We start from the raw sequence: 22,257 nt of genomic DNA on the forward strand, positions 1-22,257 counted from the left end.
TAGGCCGCACCACTACATTAATTAATATGTTAAAATACATTCATATAATATACAGATTTAGTATTTAAATAATGGCTAGTTTACAGGCGCTGCAGAAGGCCTTTCCGTGACTGAAGGGATGTTTATCCTATCAATCTGTCAATAATCTATAACGCTTGTGAGATTTGTGCACATCCACCTGATCGTTAAAGCTGAGGAAACACAAACTCACTTTTTCAGGAACAGGGGCTTGAAACCTGGTCCACAAGCCCGGGATACCTAGTTTGAGGAAACTTTTCTGTATCAAACCCTGTCTCCCCTGGTGTGCCATGCAATAGCCTGATGCCTTGACTCCCGAAACCAAGTTCCAAGCCACAAAATGGGTCAGTTTGCATACAACCACATGGCTCTGCTTGTCAGGAAAACATTACTTCAGAATAGAAACATTGCACAACATTGCACAGCCATGTTGAAGGATATATCTTGTTTACAATTTCTGAGGATAGATGCTTAAAATAATTGTCATGATCAGCACTCCAGATAAGGTTTTGGGTCTGGGAGTAACTTAACCTCTAATTTTAACACTGAGAGAGTAAAATGTATTTTCACGGGGTAAATTGCAACATTAACTAGTAATCTTGATCAATACTGTACAATCTTTAATGGTAATGTGGTAGGCATTAAAAAAGAGCCTTCCATTTTAACTGCAATGTTACTTTGAACTACTATACAAAAACTTCACATTAAAATAAAATCAGAGACTGCAGATATTCTTATTCACTTTATTGACCACAGCCAATGTGACTTTGAAGATAAGGTGCTACGATAAGTACAGAAATAGAAGATATATGTGAAGATAAGCACAGAAACAGAACATATATTTTAACAGAACATTTACTTTTTTTAAAAATTCTTCTTGCCTATATATGCTTAATATTTTTCTCCCTTAGCGTGTATGGCTGGATAAGCCTGCCAGGACCCATTTTCTTCTTCGACTGCCTCAATTGTACTGCAGTAGTAGGGTCAAACTCCTGGATGCTTGGCCCTAGCATGACTATTTTCATCAAAGCGGTAATGCTTTCACTTTTGAGAGAGCACCTGAATTTGTTCTTCACTCTGTTTTGGACACAAAGTGCCCTTTCACACTTGTTACACAGAGACGCAAAGCAATGTTACACAGTTTGGCAACATTATGCATCAGATTGTCATGCAGATTAACAGCACACTTGCAAAAGTTTGTCATGGTGCATTGCTTATAGCTTCCATTAATCTTGCCCTTTAATAGCAGCCTTTTTTTAAAAAGCATCTCCATCTAACAAAGGAGCCACTTCATTCTCATCAACTGACTGCAAATTAATTACGTTGATTGTATTGTATTAGTAAACTCTTAAACTCAGTGAACATGTTAAAACTTAAATATAAAGCCAGAGAGATAATCCAGATAAAATAAGGAAATTAATTAATCAATTATTAATCAGTTTGTTTTATACTATAGGCACCTTTTTTTAGCAGTTGCCTCTGACGATGGTTCCAGCTGGATTTGTAGCTGGACTGGGGTGTTTATGCTTTAACCTGTGTAGCTTTGATTTTTTTCTTATTCTTACTGATTGGCTGCAAAGACAAAAGCGATAGCCAGGTTTGTAAGGTTTGTTTTTTCCTGTGTAGTTTCCTAGTAACTGAAGACATTGTATTCTGGGGGCAGACAAGCTGTGCAGCAAAATTGCTATGCGAATTTTTGCAGATTAAATTTAAATTTAGTGCGTATTTCAGATTTTTTTTAAGCGTAAAAACGGCAGGTACACAGCTTATCTGGACAGCAGGTCATGACAAAATTGCACAGGAGCCTAAAGAAAATATTCAAATACGGGTATTAAACAAAATGAAGATGAGCTCCTATAAATATTCACTTAATATCCACTGTTTCTTTTGTTTAAATGAACACATTGAAAACATCTGTGATTTTCATTCTGAACCAAGCTGATATCCAGTAATAACAGATGATAAATGCAGAACACCTGCGGCTGTGACACTTGTTCCTGTTTTTTTTTTTTTTTTAACTAAACAGAGCATCTTGATATTCATTAATGGAGGTTTCAATACCACCCACAAAAATGCTGTGCGTAACAGAAACACAGATTTTTGGGGAGAAAATGTAGAACATATGTCCCATCCAGTCATTCTGCATTGGGTGTTAGTGTGTCAGCTATCCTGAGGTAAAGACATGTGCATCAACCAGCATTGCTATCAACTTACCCATTATTTTACATGCACATACAAATAGGATTTCTAAGCGTCTATAAGTTGATCAGATGAACACCATCACAATAGGCAATAAGGGTGTCCATTTTGATTCAGTATTGAAACACTTACTGAATTGGGGAGGGGAGGAGGCTGTGATTAAGAAGCAAAAGCATGTATCATGCTTGACCCTTTCTCCCATGCACTTTGCTTGAATTGAACTTGCCTTATAAACTAATTGAGTATGTGTAGCGGCTGTATGTGCGTCGTAGCATAGAGTAATAAATTGGGGCAGGCTGTCTCCAATTAGAAAATCAGAAGGGTCAAGATTCTTCGATATCTCTAGCGCTTCTTTTCTGTTGACCCGCACTTCGTTGCAAAATCTCATTCTTAGCTATGGCCAGCAGTATGTTTCTGTACTGGGGCTCGGGCTCCCCTCCTTGCTGGAGAGTCATGATTGCCCTGGAAGAGAAGAATTTGCAGGGCTACAAGCAGAAGCTGCTATCTTTTGAGAAAAATGAGCACAAATCGGAGGCAGTTATGGCGATAAATCCCAGAGGACAGGTGCGTGTGTAGTGTTTAGTAACATGTGTGTTGTTTTAGATTTAATATGCATTTCTTTAGTTGGTTAAAAAAATAAAAATAAATAAAAAATAATTAAATAAAAACACGAAATAATGTAAAGTATTCCGAGTAGAAGGTATTGTGTATGAGGAAATGTATGGGATGTTAAAACCTAACAATCGGGATTCGGAATTGAACAAGAGCATCCCGGATTTAAAAAAAATAAATAAAAAATCGAATAGATTTTCAAGGATTATTTATTTTGATGAAACTAAAATAAAAGTTAGGCACGAATTTGTTTTCTGCTTTACCCCCCCCCCCCCATTGGAGAGATCAGCTGACTACAGTAATGATTGTAATAGCCGTGCATCACAAATCCGCTGTAAAGAACGCACTGTTCACAATGTATCATACACTGTTCCAACAGTTTTGCTCGAACACGCATTGTAGCAGTATTGTTAAAAGCAAATATAAATAACTTTTTTAATGTCATTTACAATGCCAGTAAATATAGTAAAATTACCACACCGCCACCGCCTACAAAATGTTGAGTCGCACTGTTTACATGTTTACACTATTATTTGTTAGAATTAAACATATGTAGAATATTTAGGTTGCTACATGATAGGTGTTTTATTCTGAATACACTACAGCAAAAATTATTTGGTTGTTTGCGCAATATTATGTTACTGTTGCTTTAATTGGAGGAGATACGTTATGTGACGTTGCTGCTGATTGAGTTCAGTGTATTTTAATTCAGTAAACAAGAGAACTTGTGCCTATGGAAATAGGGTATAGAGCGAAGAAATCTCGTCTTGGACATTGTTTAAACTCTACCGGCTTACACTGTTATGCTGTCTGCTTGTGCACACTCATTTGCCTTTTACTCTTGGTAGCATAAGGGACCAGAGTTTGGGTAATTGTATACATAACACTGTTGCACCATGTGTATTCAACTAGGAAACGATTCGAAATTCCCATTCCTAATCCTAGTATTAAACACTATTAAAACAATAGTCATAATGCAAAATAATAACAATCCTACTTTGAGCGTTGTAGCTTGTGTACCCTGTCCCAAGTCAGCGCCAAACTTGCTGAGTGATACCAACGAGCCCTGGAAAGATTCTGAACAGCATTTTTGACCTGAACACATCGGATCCCAAATCAGAAAGGGTTAGACAATTCTATTGAGTATCTGAATATCCATCGGGACATCTTACTGTGAGACTGGATGTGATGTAAACGAAATGTTGAATTCACAACAAGTAAAGCTGCTGTTTTCTGCAAGTCTGGGAAACAGACGCCAAACAAGGCAGAATGTTACTTTTTTTTTTTTTTTTTTCCTCTGTCATAATGAAGCTTTCACTCTGTTCGTTTTTTTTTTTTTTTTTTTCATAATTTACATTCTTTATGATTTACTGATTTCAGCAATTTGCTTTTGGCTTATTAGTTGGTTAGTTGTTAAAAAAAAAAAAAAAAAAACGATTTGTAAAAGATCTGCCGCGGGAAGGAGTACCACCAACACAGCACTTAGGTACGCAGTCTCTTATTCAGACTGTACAACAAATATGACATAAGAACATAAGAAAGTTTACAAACGAGAGGAGGCCATTCGGCCCATCTTGCTCGTTTGGTTGTTAGTAGCTTATTGATCCCAAAATCTCATCAAGCGAATTTTGAATGCTTGAATTAGGTCGCCACGTAGTCTTCTTTGTTCAAGACTGAACAGATTCAATTCTTTTAGCCTGTCTGCATATGACATGCCTTTTAAGCCCGGAATAATTCTGGTCGCTCTTCTTTGCACTCTTTCTAGAGCAGCAATATCTTTTTTTATAGCGAGGTGACCAGAACTGCACACAATATTCAAGATGAGGTCTTACAAGTGCATTGTACAGTTTTAACATTACTTCCCTTGATTTAAATTCAACACTTTTCACAATGTATCCGAGCATCTTGTTAGCCTTTTTTATAGCTTCCCCACATTGCCTAGATGAAGACATTTCTGAGTCAACAAAAACTCCTAGGTCTTTTTCATGACGCGTGACGGCAGAGTTAAGGTTTTAGTAGTTATGTTTTTAAAAAATGGCTTGCAAATTCATTTTCAGATTTGACACACTGCCCCGTTTTCCTGGATTCATGAAACGAAAGCCATATGCACTATATATTATACTAGTTAAACGTTACCGGCCCAGTCAGGCCTGTGGTTAATGTCGAACCCTGCTCTTATGTTTTTTTACTGGAGGACGCCGTGTCATAGCTGTCAATCTCAGCTTTTCGTTTTCTGTTTTTCTGATGATAAATGTCGGTCTGTTGACTCCAGTGTGGTCCAAAGATAAATTATACCCAGGTGTACAGAACACCAGGTGGATATCGTTGCGTGCGTTCGCTCAATGAAATGCTTTTTGATTGTGATGACTTTGCGTCTCGTTTTTTTTTTCTTTTAACACATCAATTTATTTAATTACCATGTATACTCATCATAATTAATTTTTATTTTTCTAATTGGTCAGAGCGTGATGTGTATTGTTAATTGTGAATTCGACTACTGTAACTGCAGTGGCTGCAGGGACATCTAGGGGGTATAAGTTGAATTACAATTTATAAAAATAGGTCGCGTAAAATGCAGAACCCTAATTGTATAGGTATATGACATAGAAACCTACATTGATTTATGTATTGTAGAATTTACAATACATAAATTCAGGGTTAGGGTAAATTATTCCTGTACGAAAATGTAAATTGTCACATCTTGTTATAACAATAATATTCAACTAAAATAGTGTTTGTTGTGTCTTGTAGCTTCCCTCATTCAAGCATGGTGATAATATAATTAATGAATCCTTTGGTGCCTGTTTATATTTGGAGGTGAGTTTATGCATTTTATATCTTAATACAATACAATCTTTCCACATGTATGGGACACCTTGTGTCCCTATACTTGTCCTACAGTAGTGTGTGATATTGCAGCAACAAATACTGCATAATTATTGTTAGCAGCAGCAACAACAATTTAATTTAATACACTATTGTGTAAGGTGAATACTCCTAAAGTTCTGAAACCATTTTCTTTTATAGGTAAAATGTATCTCCTTTGAGTATTTTGTGAGTGGTATTTTGAATGTGGTGTTGTGACAACCAGCAAACTCACCTTTTTGCCTCCTCTTCACTTTTTAGGGGAAGGACCTTTGGGGCACTTGACCAACAGATTTTTTTCAACAATCAACAAGCTTTTTTTTTTAAATTTATTTAAACCATATACAGACAGACACCTTTTCATATTCTGTTTCTGTATTCTTGATAATTTAACATAATAAAGTACAGTAGCTGATTTCTATCATAGTGATCCATATCAGATGTATCTACGATATGAGAGCACAGTATTGCAGCTTAAAATGTTATAATTAACCTTTCCTTTTCATTTGCGCCAGGTAAGTGGTGTTGGTCAGCCAGTTTAAATTGGGTGGCAAAACTACAGTAAAACCTCACATGTCCCCAAACACAGGTGTGTTTCTCTCAGGTGGCTGTTGCTAATCCAGTGAACTTGTTGCTGTCTCTCTTTGCAGAATCAGTTCAAGTCTCAGGGCACCCAGCTGATCCCCGATTCCCCAGCAGAACAAGCACTGGTTTACCAGAGAATGTTTGAGACACTCACTCTCCACCAAAAAATGGGTATGACCTGACACTGGAACTGAATACAGGGTAGATATTGCAAAGTACTGCAGTGAATTCTTATTAGAGTTGCTTCAGCTAAGTATTCTGGGTTTTCTTGTGTTTTTAAATCAACATATTGTACCCTAAAATACACAGAAAGCTTTTTGGAAAGAGAAGGACCCTCCCTGATAGTTACCAGTTTAAGTCTTTCCTAACTCTTCTTTGCATACCATTAGTTAGGAACAATACAAATGTTTGCAAAGTGTTGAACCAATACAGGGGAATCCACGACTCGCCACGCAGCAGCGACCCCTGTGGCCAATAGGGAGGGCGCCTGTGGTTCTGCAGGGGAGTGTTCCAGCCTCCATTTCTCGAGTCGGTAGGGGGTTGTGAGCAGATAATTGGGCATACTAAATTGGGGAGAAAACCAGGATAAAAAATTGGCGAGGACTACATTTTATAAAAAAATATATACAGTACTGTGCAAAAGTTTTAGGCAGGTGTGAAAAAATGCTGTAAAGTAAGAATGCTTTCAAAAATAGACATGTTAGTTGTTTATATTTATCAATTAACAAAATGCAAAGTGAATGAACAGAAGAAAAATCTACATCAAATCAATATGTGGTGTGACCACCCTTTGCCTTCAAAACAGCATCAATTCTTCTAGCTACACTTGCACACAGTTTTTGAAGGAACTCGGCAGGTAGGTTGGCCCAAACATCTTGGAGCACTAACCACAGTTCTTCTGTGGATTTAGGCAGCCTCAGTTGCTTCTCTCTCTTCATGTAATCCCAGACAGACTCGATGATGTTGAGATCAGGGCTCTGTGGGGGCCATACCATCACTTTCAGGACTCCTTGTTCTTCTTTACACTGAAGATAGTTCTTAATGACTTTCGCTGTATGTTTGGGGTCGTTATCATACTGCAGAATAAATTTGGGACCAATCTGATGCCTTCCTGATGGTATTGCATGATGGATCTGCCTGTACTTCTCAGCATTGAGGAGACCATTAATTCTGACCAACTCCATTTGCAGAAATGCAGCCCCAAACTTGCAAGGAACCTCCACCATGCTTCACTGTTGCCTGCAGACACTCATTCGTGTACCGCTCTCCAGCCCTTCGGCGAACAAACTGCCTTCTGCTACAGCCAAATATTTCAAATTTTTACTCATCAGTCCAGAGCACCTGCTGCCATTTTTCTGCACCCCAGTTCCTGTGTTTTCGTGCATAGTTGGGTCGCTTGGCCTTGTTTCCACGTTGGAGCTATGCTTTTTGGCCGCAAGTCTTCAATGAAGGCCACTTCTGACCAGACGTCCGGACAGTAGATGGGTGTACCAGGGCCCCACTCTTTTCTGCCAATTCTGAGCTGATGGCATTGCTGGACATCTTCCGATTTGCAAAGGGAAGAAAGCGTGATGTGTCTTTCATCTGCTGCAGTAAGTTTCCTTGGCCGACCACTGGGTCTACGGTCCTCAACGTTGCCCGTTTCTTTGTGATTCTTCAAAAGAGCTTGGACAGCACATCTGGAAACCCTGCCTGCCTTGAAATTTCTGCCTGGGAAAGACCTTGCTGATGCAATATAACTACCTTGTGTCTTGTTGCTGTGCTCAGTCTTGCCATGGTGTATGACTTTTGACAGTAAACTGTCTTCAGCAACCTCACCTTGTTAGCTGAGTTTGGCTGTTCCTCACCCAGTTTTATTCCTCCTACACAGCTGTTTCTGTTTCAGTTAATGATTGTGTTTAAACCTACATATTGAATTGATGATCATTAGCACCTGTTTTGGTATAATTGTTTAATCATAAACCTAACTATATGCCTACAAAATCCCTGACTTTGTGCAAGTGTACCTAGAAGAATTGATGCTGTTTTGAAGGTAAACGGTGGTCACACCAAATATGGATTTGATTAAAATTTTTCTTCTGTTCACTCACTTTGCATTTGGTTAATTGATCAGTATAAACTATTAACATGTCTTTTTGAAAGCCTTTGTACTTTATAGTATTTTTTCACACCTGCCTAAAACTTTTGCACAGTGCTGTATATATAAAAAAATAAGTGGTACAGAAAAGATGCAAATCCCAAGAAATGAATCTATCCTAGTAGCATATTCTCTTTAAATATGGCACACGCCATTTGGATAAGTTATGTGATAGCTGCCTAAATCAATAGGATATGGGTGGGGATGGTCATTTTGAGTTTTAATTCCATTGTGTGTACAGCCAAGACAGTGCAGTAAGAGAAGGACATGAATAGAAATGCGAAAGTGCCCATACAGAAAAACCTTTAGGTAAAGTAGCTGAGTTCCCTTGCTCATGGGTCGTCATTGCTGATGGAATCTCGCTCAGTCTGTTGCTCTGTTTTTCAGCTGATGTAATTTATTATACGTGGAGGGTTCCTGAGAGCGAGCGTCACGACTCTGCTGTGAATAGGAACAAGGAGGCTCTGAGTGCCGAGCTGCAGCTCTGGGAGGGCTACTTTCAGAAGGTAACGATAAGAAGTGCTATGGCAACATGGCAAACACATAGAATACAGAGTTTGGAAATGAACTGTCCCAAATCTAATACATGCTACATTAAACACATAGCGTTTGTTTTTAGTTCTTTTGAGTCCATTTTTACGTGATGCATCCAAATGGTGTTACTTATATCTGAATATTACATCTTGTTTCCATGATTTGCCAGCACTGTATCTCCATATGATATTAGTGGGAGCTGAAGACTATATTATGAAGTACTTTAAAATGACAAATATATTTTTGTTTCACAGATGGATGCTGGGTCGTATGCAGCAGGAAAACACTTTACAATGGCTGATGTCTTGGTTTTTCCACAGATTGCTTATGCATTCCGCTTTGGGTAGGTTCATATTGGGGGGGAGAAAAAGATAAACAAAACATAAAATGTTGTCCGTTTCAACATTGTCACTCGGAGTATTTTGATGCAGTAATATACAGTAGAAAGTTTCTTCTTTGGTTCCCATGATATCGGTTGTCATGGGAACTGATATAAAGGATCAGACTGAGTGCAGTATTTAAATAAAAATACAGCGCAGTTGAAGTTGGTGCGACCTGCCATTTAACCAGACATTATGTGTTTTGCACGCTAGATGGCACTGTGTGGCTAGAAACTGAAATTTCTAGACCTTATAACTGAAATATATCTTTTCACCAGCAGGTGCCACACATTGAAAATCATGTTACAATACAATACCATCTGTACCAGGGGTGGGCAGTCCTGGTCCTGGAGAGCCATAATCCTGCAGGTTTTCTGGGTCTTTTAAATCTTCAATGGGTTAAGACCTAGGAATGTTAGTGTTGACCAATTAAGAAAACAGTTGGTTCAAGTAATTGAGAACTCGGGTGGAATAAAAACCAGAAGACCCTGTGGCTCTCCAGGACTGGGATTGGCCACCCCTGGTATATACGGTATGTTGGTTTAACCTAAGAAACTGTAATAGGTTAAACAACTTGTGAGTGGACATTTGTTGTAATACTTGCTGTGATGGCAAGTTTGGTTTGTCACATTTCAAGGGTCAAAAAACTACTTAGAACCCTTTTGAAATATATTTAGAATAAATAAAATCACTGCATATTCTAATTTGATTAACTGGAAATTCAGCCAAAACAACCTAAGTAGACCACTATTTCAATGCACTAGCTGTGCTATGTACTGGAGAACAAGTTATTTTTGATGGAATTACGCTTATTAAGGGGTCACTGTAAAAAACTGAATCTAGACTGCATTAGCCTACATTTAATAACAATAATATAGGAATTGTCACAGACTAAACCGTGCAGGCAAACAGACCAGACATTGTTGTAGAAAAGAAGACAAAAAAAGACTGCTGATTGACATTGCCATATCAATATTCAGAAAGGAGACAGCTATCAGTGGAATGAAATGAATGATTTATTGAATTGACAGATAACTATCCTATACAGGCATGTTTATTTGAATTTGGCCCATGCCCCTACACTGGCAAAACTATAATCAAATCGCTATGTGAATTGGATGAAACCAAGCCAGCGGGCAGGACAAGTGGCACTTGAGGCCATCTTCCCCAAAAAAGGACATGACCTCCTAACTCTGCCATTTCGCAGAACTAAACCACCTGGTGCTCGGGTAAGGTAAAAGCCCTGCACACGCAGAGGTGACAGGAGGAAACCTTAGGGAATCCATGGCCAAGGGCAGCCCTTCCTCCAGGCCCCAAAATAAAACCTCGTAAATTATCTTTTTCAATTATGCTGTAAAATAACGTTTTAGTCTCTACAAGATTTGCTATATCAAGAAAACAAATACTAATGCTAGTCAAGTGTGACGCTATCATGTCTTTGAATTAAGTTGTATGTCCCATGATAATGCCTCTGTGCTACTCAGTTTTGTTTATTAGAAAGCCGACCTTGTTGTTGTCCCAGCTTTTGTATATCATCTAAAAGTTATGATGTATGCACAAAAGCACTTGATACAGTGAGATATGTAGAAAGGTATTTTTTGGGGGGGGGGGGGGGGGCACAGGCACAGGCACCAAAAATAAATATATTTATCTATTTGCTTCCCATTCATTATCAAATGGCGGCAGTGTATTATGCTGTGAAGTGACTGGACAGTCTTCCAAAAGCATTCAATGAAAGACCACAGCAACCCCAGCTGTTATTTTAGTGTTTTCTGCCTCATTGCAACGGGTGGCATGCTGTAACATGCAGCACATGGGTAGGAACATGCAGATCCCACTGTATATTGGTTGTGGCATAATATCTTAGCAATTTATCTCCCAGTTTTTTTGGGTTGCATGATGGAATGGGGGTGGGGGGGTTGGGGAGACAGCTACTTCACAATCTGAAGTTGTCTGGCTAGTAGTCATCTGCACAACACTGTGTTCTTGTCTAAGCTGGTGCTTATTTGGGAACAGACTATATTCATACTGCGGTATGCATATTTTCCCCACATCTTTGTTAGTTGTGTAATGTCTCTTATTCAGGTTGTCCCTGGAGAAGTTCATCAAGTTAGGGGAGTACCATAATCTAGTGAAGAAGCGCCCCAGTGTCGAGGCTTCCTGGCCACCTCACTGGAAAGAAAACCCCCAGGGGATGGACATCCTTAAAGACTTCTAATTAAGCATCACCTGTGAGGTTTTATAAGGACTTTGTCTGCCGTACTGACCAAAATGTTATGTAATTGATTCATGTAAGACTCCTGTTTATATACAGTAATACATAATTTGTGAAGTGCTTCCTTTTCCGCATTAAGCTTAAGAAAATAAGTGTTGTCTTGTAAAGTCTAATCAAGTTAGATTTAAAACGGTGTTTGAAATGAACAGTGCGATTAGGTTTTTAAACAAAAAAAAGTTTAGATATCTAATTTCATTTATATCACTGATTTAAATAATAGTGCTAAAACTTGCTTGTCAGAAATTGTTCAATTGTAGCGTATAATTATAGAAAGTGGTTTACATGCCATTGAAAAACTGAAGTCCAATACTAAAATATTATAAATGAGAGCACAAGTAATGTTAAATAGGTTGTTATCTACGTATCGGTGCACTATATATGTTAATATAATTAAAACATCCTGGATTTTTTTTTTTTTTTTCTTCCCCCTAACAGTAAAGCTTTCTGTAGAGTTGTCTCTTTCAATTTAAAACCATAGTTGATTAATGAGCCAAGGTGCGTAATGATAAAATGTAAAGGCACTCTCAGTTAGGTAAGAAAACATATTGCAGAGATAGGTACAGTGACTTGACAGCACCTGTAAATTGTGTCGTATTTATACCTTGTCCTAGCAGCAGCTCATTGTCTGTGTTTGTTGCTACAGTACATCAATCCTCCGTTGCACCGCCCCTCATTTGACCGTGCCCCCCCCCCAAAAAAAAAAAGACTACACTTCAATTGCTGCTGCTGCCCTTCCACACAGCCACTGCACAGCCTCGTGCGTGATGCAATAAACTAACATGCTGAACAGTCATATATATGTACTTCATAGGTTGAAAGTGAAGTGTCTTTAGTAGGCACTGGATGTGACTCTTCCATAGGCCAAGCATGCATTCCACAAGGTGTGTTTGTTTTTATACCATTGTTGTGAAACTCCTACTGCCTTGAAGTGGTCTGTGCATAGCCACTGTTGCCAAGTAAAAATGCCACCATATTATCATTTTTCAAACTGGGTATACACTGATTCTGGAAAATTCTTGAGCAATAACTTCGGTGTGCTCAACTTTTTGATTGAAAACCATTTTTTCCTGTTCCTGTATTTTTCATAATTCACCTTTGCCGGGTGTCTTTTAGGAATATGACATCCATCTATGAAGCCGTTACTCCCAGGTACTGGTTTACTGGCACCTACTAAATCCACACTTTCCAAATGAAAATTTGTACTAGCCAAAAACCTTAAGGTTTGCCAAAACATGTAAAACAGGAGAAGAGGCTTCTCCTGCCAAGTAACATTGGTAGCTGTACTACATATTCTTCATACATCTGAAAATGATCACAGACTTTAATGTAATTGTAATAGTTTATAGGATAACTTCTGTTTAGAAGTTTTCTTCTTTCTGGTCTTAAAGGAGCACCCCTGTGATCATTTACATAGTCCAAGTAATCAAATTTTCTTAAGACTGAGGAAAGACTGGATTTACAGTAATCTCAATTTAAACCTGCCCCCTTGCAGGATTAAATTATGCCCTCATATAACACTGGACTATGTCCAATTGACCTTTGTGAAAATAACTTTTTCTAGTCAAGAATTACCATACTCCAGGAGTATTTTAAATATTGTGCATGAAATTAACTTTTCGTTAATCTTGAATATATGCAATTTTTTCCAGGGTCAATGGTAGACGGGGTCTGTGAAACCGAACAGAAATGCCTGGGATTTGTCTGACTCTCCTCGAACCCCTACTCACAACCCTAACGCACAAACCTTAAGCCTAAACCCTAAACCAGGGCTTTTCAACTAGTTTTTTAAGGGGGCCAGATTGGAGGGGGGAACTTAGCAGGAGGGTCAGAAGTATTTTACTCTGCACATTTTTAAGCAGTATAATAAATATTATGTAGCGTAATGTTAGTATATTGAACAAGACTTACACATGTTACCATATGAATAGTACTTTAATAATAGAACCGTGTGAGCATTTAACGGAAAAGTGTATGTGGCACTTTAATAGTGTAGATGTTGTACTATAATATTACTATTATATGTTAGCCTTAGGGCAAAATTCAGGGGTTGTAGTCTATCATTATTAACCTCCTATTCAACCCCAATCTCACACTCCTTCTCCGTCAAGCTGTCTTGCATATGCTACGACCCAATCTCTTTGCAAAATTTAGAATTCCATTCTCTGATGGAAACTTGGTACCATCTACTTCTAATGCAGACTTCTCCCAGCAACCAGACCTACTGTCCCGGCATTACAGAGATCAAAACGCTGCAGCAGGCAATAGTTGTTTTAGTTTACCGTTTAAATCTACAACTGTTCTCCTCCAGAGCTTCAAATGCTCCAGCTTGCCTCCAGTACTCATTGTGGCAGCCATTTCCACTTGACTTCCTCAGCAATCTAGTTGTATGTCTGATTTACAATGTCAATGTTTTTGTTTTTTCTTGGTTGCCCCTTGCTGGCCGGGTGTGGCCCATGGGCCGCCAATTGAAGAGCCCTGCCCTAAACCAATAAAAGAATTAGCAAATAATAATGAAATAACATAAAACTGTCTGATAAAGTCTCATCCATAGTCATTATGGATAAGCAATAATACTTGTATGAAGCAAATAGTTACAAATCAGGAATATTACATACCAATAATTGAACCTTTTTTGGTTCAAAACTGCTAGTGGTTGGTGAAAAATAAAATAATTGGCATAAATGCCAAGGTAGTCCCTACTGTACTTTGGAAAATATGGGGAACAGTTCCCTTGTCTAATATGGACATTTCTGTTCATATACTATTCAAGAATTTTTTGAAATGATTTATTCATTCCCAGTGAGCAAGAAGACATCCATGAGATCATCTGAGGAAAGTGTTTAAAATTAGAAAATCTTTTCATCTTTCCAGATTTATATAACTTAGCAGACGTTTGCACTCTGAGTAAAGTACTCTTCTAGCACTGAGCCATTAGCTGCAATTTATTGGATCATGTAGTGAGATTCCCAATAGGTCAAATCTTATAGCGTGAATGGGTTTACACTTAAAATGTCCCTTTCAGCATATTTTACAAAGGGATAAACAATGGCAATCCAATAACTAACCTTTAAAGCTGGTGCAGAGTATACAGTACAGCATACAGTACACCTATACAGCATATCTATACTGAGGGCCATATGTTTTCCTCAGGGTCTTCTTCAGGCTGTTGAAACTGTAGTTTGTTGATGATGTAAGTGATACCATATTGTCATGAATATAAGCTTGTGTACCACATTCCTTCTAATTTAAAACTCACTTTTTAAATCAATGTTTTCTTCTCATAAACGGCCTGCATGTTAAATTCGAGCAGAGTATAGTGATGCATGTATTAAAATCGCCAACAAAAGATGTGACAGCTCAAGTACACAAACAGTAACATGACTGGCTGGCAGTTGAAGGGTTCCGTAACAGTTTTCCTGCAGAGCAGACGCTCTCCTCCTACATGGAAACAAAGTAAGCTTTTGTTCGGCGAAAGCATGAGGCATTCAAAGAGAAGCTTTTACAATTTCAGCATTTCATTATTAGGCTCAGATCTAATCAGACCCCCATATTTTCTACTTGCCAAGCAATACCAGAGTTCAGAAAAAGAGAGAAAAACATGCGAGTAACCATAACTGGAAATGAGAAGCAGCACATACTGTAATGCTCTGACAGCAGATGCCTGCATACATTTGCACTACATACACTGCCTCCATACATTTTTTTTTGTTATACAAGCAAATGCAGCTTTATTTGATTTTTTTTCCTCTCGTTGAGAGTGGAAAATTTGGGCTGCGTCTCAAATTCAAAAGAATAGGGTATTTAAAAGTTAGTTTTTTTCCAAACATAGACTTCACACATTCACGCATAACATGTTTTTTTTTTTTTTTTAAATGGTTTTGACTTATCTATTTTCTGTTTCAACTGTCTCGCACACAAATGTACATATATTCATGCATACCGTTGATTATTACATTATCTGTAAAGCTGTAGTGCTGCCTTTAAAAAAAAAAAAAAAAATCAGCAAATAGATAGATTTAAAAAGAAAAATGACTAGTAACAGGCACATGTGACATCTGAACTTTTTTTTGTTGCAGATGTTCCTTTTTCTCACATACTCTACCATTTAGTTGAATGGATTTCATCACCTCGCTTGATATACTCTACCATGTACTGGGAGAAGAAGTGATGTTCTAAGAAACTAATGGCATACCATACACAGACTTTTTAACTGGCTTGATTTTCCACTTTCTTTATGATTCTCATTTTTTTTAAAAAGTGTTTTTTCCTTGTATGGCGTCCTTTAGGGTAAAAAATAGTCTTTTTTTTTTTTTTTTTTTTTTTTTTTTTGGATACCAAATCCAGCAAATGTACAAAGGTACCTTAATATTATATACTGTAGTCACCCATATCCTTAAAAAAAGCAAATGAATGCACTTTCTTGTCTGAACAGCTTCAAATGTAAACATCCTCCGTTCTGTACTATTGTGCAATGTCGACTTGTAGATAGGCTCAAATTAAGTGATTGGATGTGCATGGCAATTTTTTCAACCTTCATCTGAGGTTTCCAAGACTTGGCAAACTAGATATTGAGTGCATTGCTATGTTTGATAGTAACAAGATTCCATCTGCAGTAGAAGTGGAAGTGGGCTCAATTTTACAAAGATTAAGGCAAATTGTCAATACTAATAAAATAACTGCATGCCTTGTGTAACCTAAATTGGACACATTTTTATCACTGCTGTCTTCAGACATTTTAATAAATTACATTAAATTGAATTTAAATTAAAAAATCTGCTCTTTGTGTCGTTTAAGTAATCTAGTAAACCGTTTATAAGCATCTAGCTTACTCCCAGACTGAAAATGAGATACAATTCCTTAATAACAGAATTTATTTTCCAGTGGGGATTGCCATTTTTTCTGCAGTTGGTGTGTGAAATGACTAACTCTGCGCTGTAAATCTCTCCAAATAGCTGCAACAGTAAAACTTCAACGAGGGCGGCATGGAAAATCAGCAGAGATTCAAGGCCATTGCTGTAACAAAGGTTACATTAATTCTCTGATAATTTATCATTCATTTCACTGCATATATAATATAGATATATATATATATATATATCTTATATATATATACTATATTATATATATATATATATATATATATATATGAGTCGTCTTTCCTCAATTTAGGAGTTAGGTGTGATGTATTTCGTTCATCTCCAAAGTGAAGTTTGAATCTCGAGTTCAATTTTATATCATATTGTAGTTAGTTATCCATACAGACAGTGTCACTACCACTTTTTCTCATACCAGGGGGAAAGTAGGGTAGTCTTCGATTAGACAGAGCCTTATTCCCTCAGTCTGGCTGTGAAGAGTTTAAAAGAGCATTTATTTTGTTTTGGAATGCAGTGGCACTATATTGGCGACTAGGGGGCAGTGCTCTGCAGAGTTTTAGGTTTTTTGCTTTTGTGGCGGATGTGTGTCTGTGTGAGGCCTTCGAATAAAACAGAAGGGGACCCTTAAAAGAAGGGGGTTTGGCACCCCAGTAACCCCCACCCCACCAGTGGCAGAAGAGAAAGATTGGTGTGAAGATTGGTGTTCACTCTGGGTCTGTTTAGAGGGTTTGGTACGTTTGGTGTGAAGTGTGAACAAATGTCTGCTTGGGAAACGAACCGTACCGAGTCTGCATGTAGTTTAGTTCATATTCTGAAGAAACAAGTAGAACAAAAAACTAAACATTTATTTGGCAACTGCATTAGGGTTACTTATCAGACATCCCGTGAAAACTGTGACTGTCACAGTTTCAGCCTTATTTATTGTCCTGGTCAGAAAACAGTAACATTTTTCATCTTGCAGGATATTGTAACCATCCGGTTCACACACCATATAAACAAACCGAGTTTGCCTGAAAACTGCATTGTAAACACAAACAATCTTGGTCCTGAAAAAAATGGAAAGGGGGACTTTAGTTTGCATCCAATGACCCCCAAACTCTTAATTTCTAGTTTAAGTTTTGATGGGAGACTGCAAGGATAAAGCTCATGTAATCCCACACTTCCTTTTAGTTGGTTCTGTGAGCCCACTAGCATAACCTCTGTTTTATCTGAATTGAACATTAGAACATTCTGTGACATCCAATGCATGATGTCTGTAAGGCAAGTAGCTAATAACACCCAGGCAGAAGAAATTCCTGGCTTTAGGGACAGATATCAGCATAACAGTGGAAGTTCACTCCGTGTCTGCGGATAATGTCACCTAAAGGTAGCATATATAATGAAAACAGCAAGGGACCTAGAATGGAGCCCTATGGAAAACCACAGACAACTTCCGATAATGCTGATTTTACCTCCCCAATAAAGATGAACTGAAACCTATCAGAAAGATAAGATTTGAACCAGGATAGGACAAGACCAGACAGTCCTACTGTGCTCTCAAGATGATTCAGTAGGATGGAAAGGTCTACAGTATCAAAGGCAGTCATAGATCAAGAAGAATTAATACCAATGGAAAGCCTGAGTCAGAGTTTATCAGCAGATCGTTCACAACTCTGACAAGGGCCGTCTCGGTGCTATGTGCAGTACGAAAACCAGACTGAAACTTCCCAGATATACCATTAAGAGTTGGAAATGTTTGTAATTGAATTGCAACAACTGTCTCTATAATCTGAGAACGGTAGGTTGGAGATTGGCCTATAGTTATTGAGGACTGTAGGGTCCAAATTGTGTTTTTTAAGCATAGCTGCAATGTTATTGAGCAACAACTAGCTAAACAGCGAGTGTTTCCAGAGTTTGAAAACTCGACTGATGATGAAATGTAAAACAGTGCCCAGAATTAGTCCCCATGCAAAGACAGTTGTGGGGAAAGAAAAGAAAATCTAGGAAGCTAATTTTAATTCAATCATTTAAGAAACCTAATTAAGTGAAAAACGGCACCTGTTGAAACGAGGGATGATAAAAACATAATTACTGGCACCGGTAGCTACAATGATATGGTTGTAACATCAGCAAATAAACAAGTAAATGTGAAGGATATTATCACTGTTAAATGTATTTTTTCCAAACTTAACGACCCTCCAGGGCACTATACTTACATGGGCCCCTGTGCAGTTGCACTGGCTGCACCGGCTATTCCTTTGCCACTGCTCCACCCACCCACTGTTTTACAACTTAAATCAAATAGGCGTTACAATCTTCAATTAGATACAATTAGCAACTGTTAATTATGTTCCTTGATCGTGTTCCATTTTATACTACATTTCAATTTTATTAGTTAAATAAGACATCCAACAGTGTTGTAGAAGTGTAACACAAATCACTCTGATAAATGCTTTATACAGTACTTGGAGCACTTCTTTATACTATAATACACTACAATGATAATTCTGCTGGTTGTTCACTATTACAATATATTATATATATATTCGACCACTATATATATATATATATATATATATATATATATATATATATATATATATATATATATATATATATATAAAACTATCTTAGTATTATTGAATCAAAACATCTTCGATAGTTGTAGAAGTTTAAGAACCAGTTTTTTTTGGCCTCTTAAGATACATGTCTTGTGCATCCTTTTACTCATTGTCATAAGTATTTCTGAAATGCACAGACTAATGGAGAGCTGTGCAAGACTTAAAGTCAAAGTTGACTTCTATTCAAACCAGGGTGTATTACATGCTATGACAGTGTGAGTCTTGCCATCGCAGAACTGGGTTGATTTATTTTGATTGCTTGCTGAAGTACTGGAGCCGGGGACAGTGAGCTGTTTCTTTTTATATGCTTTTTTGAAAATAACTGAAAAAAACTGTTTTATTAATGTGTTAAATATCACAGTTAACTGCAAACTATCCTTTAAAACGTGGGGTCTGGTCATGCTGTCCACATACCTTTAGCAATTTGTGGTGTAGTATTGTGTTATCTCTAAGCATGAAAAATGGTGACTACATCTTTGACTAATTCCAAATAATTTGCAGGTTGCAGACTTCAATGCTATAAAAATGTCTATCTGAAACCACAACTGGTTGACAGTTTTTTTTATTTATGTATTTATTACTTTTCTCTATGGTAGTTTACACTTTGTGGCTCAGACTTCTTCCTGCTGGCCACTACTGTACATATACAGTAAAAGGCATAATCACTACAAGAGTAGGTCAGAAAATACAGTGCATATTTACACTCTCTTTAGCTCAGGAAGCAAAACAGAAAGTAAACAGGGGGATTCTCTTTTCCAAATATGTTTTTTGTTAAATCAGGATTTAAAAGCAGATTAAAAGGAGGGATTATGGGACACAGTACATTTTTTCTGGCATAGTTGCAGCACACCAAGCTATACAAATATCTGCTACTACATTACTCAAATGAAATGAATACACCATTGGAACTCTGTCTGTTGCCAATAGCAAAGAAAACAAGTTGGCATCTTTGGAAGAAAAAAAATGCTTAAACGAAACTAAGAGTTTCAAGGCATAGTTTTACAGCCAAATAATCTATATTATAAATTGAAAATCACTTCTGCATTGTGGCAGCACAGTTCGGCTGATCAGATCCCTTGAATTAAAAAAAAAAAAAAAAAACATTCCAGATACCAGATTGCCCTAAATCCCATCTGCCCTGGCCAATTTGTTTAACAATTACTTTTTGCACTCTTGTTGCAGCCAATCCCAGTGCCTACAGCACAGTACATTCAACTGCTGTCACATGAAGGCCCCATTAATTCTGATTTAGTAGCTAGAAATAATAGAATGCTTCCCTTTTTTTTTTAACGCACTGAAAAATTGCTTGTGCGGTTGACAGGCTTCAGGCACTGTGAGTCTTTCCTTTTACAAATTTTAGAAAGTAGCTGTTGTATTTTATTCTGGTCTTTTTGGGCTTCTAGCACTTCTCCACAGGCTTGGATGTACAGTATTTCCACTTCGTAAGAGTAGTGATTGGCACAGGTTGCTACCAGTTGTTAACTTACAGCAATCCCTCTTTATTGCGTTAAAGGTACCAGTATTCATTGCAATACAGGTTAAAAAAATAAAAAAATTAGCTGTCCAAAACTGTCTTGATTAACAAGGAGCCGTACGCTCAGCCTGCAACATTAATGTGTGTTTTAAAGTTATCAGTTTAGTAATTTACTTAAGGTCTTCTCTCATCTGTGACCCAGGGACCACTTGTCCATTACGACATAGGGCATAGTTCCTTCCCTATAAAATGCATCATAGCATTTTTGCACTGTATGTTTGCAGTTTTGCCATGTTTTTTCCCATAGTTTACCCTGGTTTGCCATGTTTATTAATATGTTTTTAGAATACCTCGCTGGTCTTTACAATGCTTTAGCATGCTTTCATTGTGCTTTATTACACTTTTGCTAGGATTTTGTTATGGGAAACCTTTATAAGGGCTATCTTGGAAAAGGTTGGGAGCCACTGGCATGGGGGTTGCAACCTATGTCAGGAAAAGAAGAGTGTTCCTCTTGATATTTTTTCTTTTTTTTTTAACAGCAGCACATGAGATATGGAGTGGATGTTGAGAGAAATTGAAGAAGTGCTTACTTAAATCATGGTTTGTGCATTTAGTTTTGGAGCTGTGTCACGGATAGCTCTGTGGTGGCGTCAGGCAAAGAAGTAGACAGACAATAATGCAGGGATATGTAAGCTCTGCATTTAATTATAAATAAACAAATAAAAAGTTTGAACAAAACACTGGTACAAAACAAAACAGCACTGTGGCCAAAATAAACAGACAATACAGCCACGGAACAAACAAGCAAGTATCATGCTGGTTTATACCCAGCACCAATGTTCCCTCTAAGCTGCGCGCATAGGTGGGTGCCGCACACCAAAAACTTCAGGTTGTGCAGCACCTCAAACGCTCACTTCATAAAATCTCACGCACAGCATTCCTCTAGCTTTAGGTTCCCTAAAACGTTTTTTTTTTCTGGATATAAATGCTGCACCGCCGTGGGGGTATCAATCACCTGCTTTGGTATATCAGTTTGGACATCGAGAAAATCCTATCGGCTAAGAGAAACAAAGAGCTACCTAGCAATAGCCAATCGAGTTTGTTTTAAGACATGCTGTGCCCACCCACTGATCTCTCGACATAGTGTAAAACACTGATGAGAAGACGGCGCTTGCAAATCATTGTTTATTATTATTATTATTATTATTATTATTATTGTTATTATTATTATAAATTTTGACTGCATATTAAGTTACAGCAACAAACACAAAAGAAAGAAGAAAAGGGTATGACATTGTTGCAAAGTGGTAGTTTTAAAAACAAACATATAAGTACATTAGTACATATAAACATAAATCCCTACAACACAAGTAACCTCAGTACCTTAAAACTCAAAGAGACGGCAACATATTTACATCACCATATAAAATTTAAAAAAATACAAGTTATGTTATAGTAGTATATGGGCTTTTTGATAACTGCATTGGTGTGTGCTTCCTGTGTTTCTCTGCGTTTGGTAATTAATAGGAAAGCGCTGAAAGGATGGAAAAGTTTTAGCATGGATGGAGAATTGTAACCCCACCCATTCTGTAAAATAATGAATAATAAAACATTGTGTTTTTACACGCTAAACAATATCTCTAAATCATAATACAACAAATACAATGTAAAATACACACAGGGGTGGGGTGTACCCCGTCACAG

General features: G+C 37.5%; 1 protein-coding gene across 2 annotated transcripts in view; it reads left to right on the forward strand.

The window, feature by feature from the left end:
• Positions 1–2,387: 2,387 nt before the first annotated feature.
• LOC121312872 (glutathione S-transferase A-like) overlaps positions 2,388–22,257 on the forward strand; it is a 42,584-nt gene continuing 22,714 nt past the window's right edge. The window contains exons 1-6 of one of the 2 annotated variants that reach the window (XM_041244741.1): positions 2,388–2,781; positions 5,581–5,646; positions 6,345–6,450; positions 8,804–8,922; positions 9,205–9,293; positions 11,416–15,158. In XM_041244741.1, coding sequence (XP_041100675.1) covers positions 2,614–2,781; positions 5,581–5,646; positions 6,345–6,450; positions 8,804–8,922; positions 9,205–9,293; positions 11,416–11,548 — 681 coding nt within the window. In that variant the 5' untranslated portion in view covers positions 2,388–2,613 and the 3' untranslated portion in view covers positions 11,549–15,158. Of the gene's footprint in view, positions 2,782–5,580; positions 5,647–6,344; positions 6,451–8,803; positions 8,923–9,204; positions 9,294–11,415; positions 15,159–22,257 lie in introns of those variants that run through there. The other variant, XM_041244742.1, reaches the window with a different exon arrangement.

Source organism: Polyodon spathula, chromosome 3 (assembly GCF_017654505.1).
Source record: "Polyodon spathula isolate WHYD16114869_AA chromosome 3, ASM1765450v1, whole genome shotgun sequence".
Taxonomy (NCBI): domain Eukaryota; kingdom Metazoa; phylum Chordata; class Actinopteri; order Acipenseriformes; family Polyodontidae; genus Polyodon; species Polyodon spathula.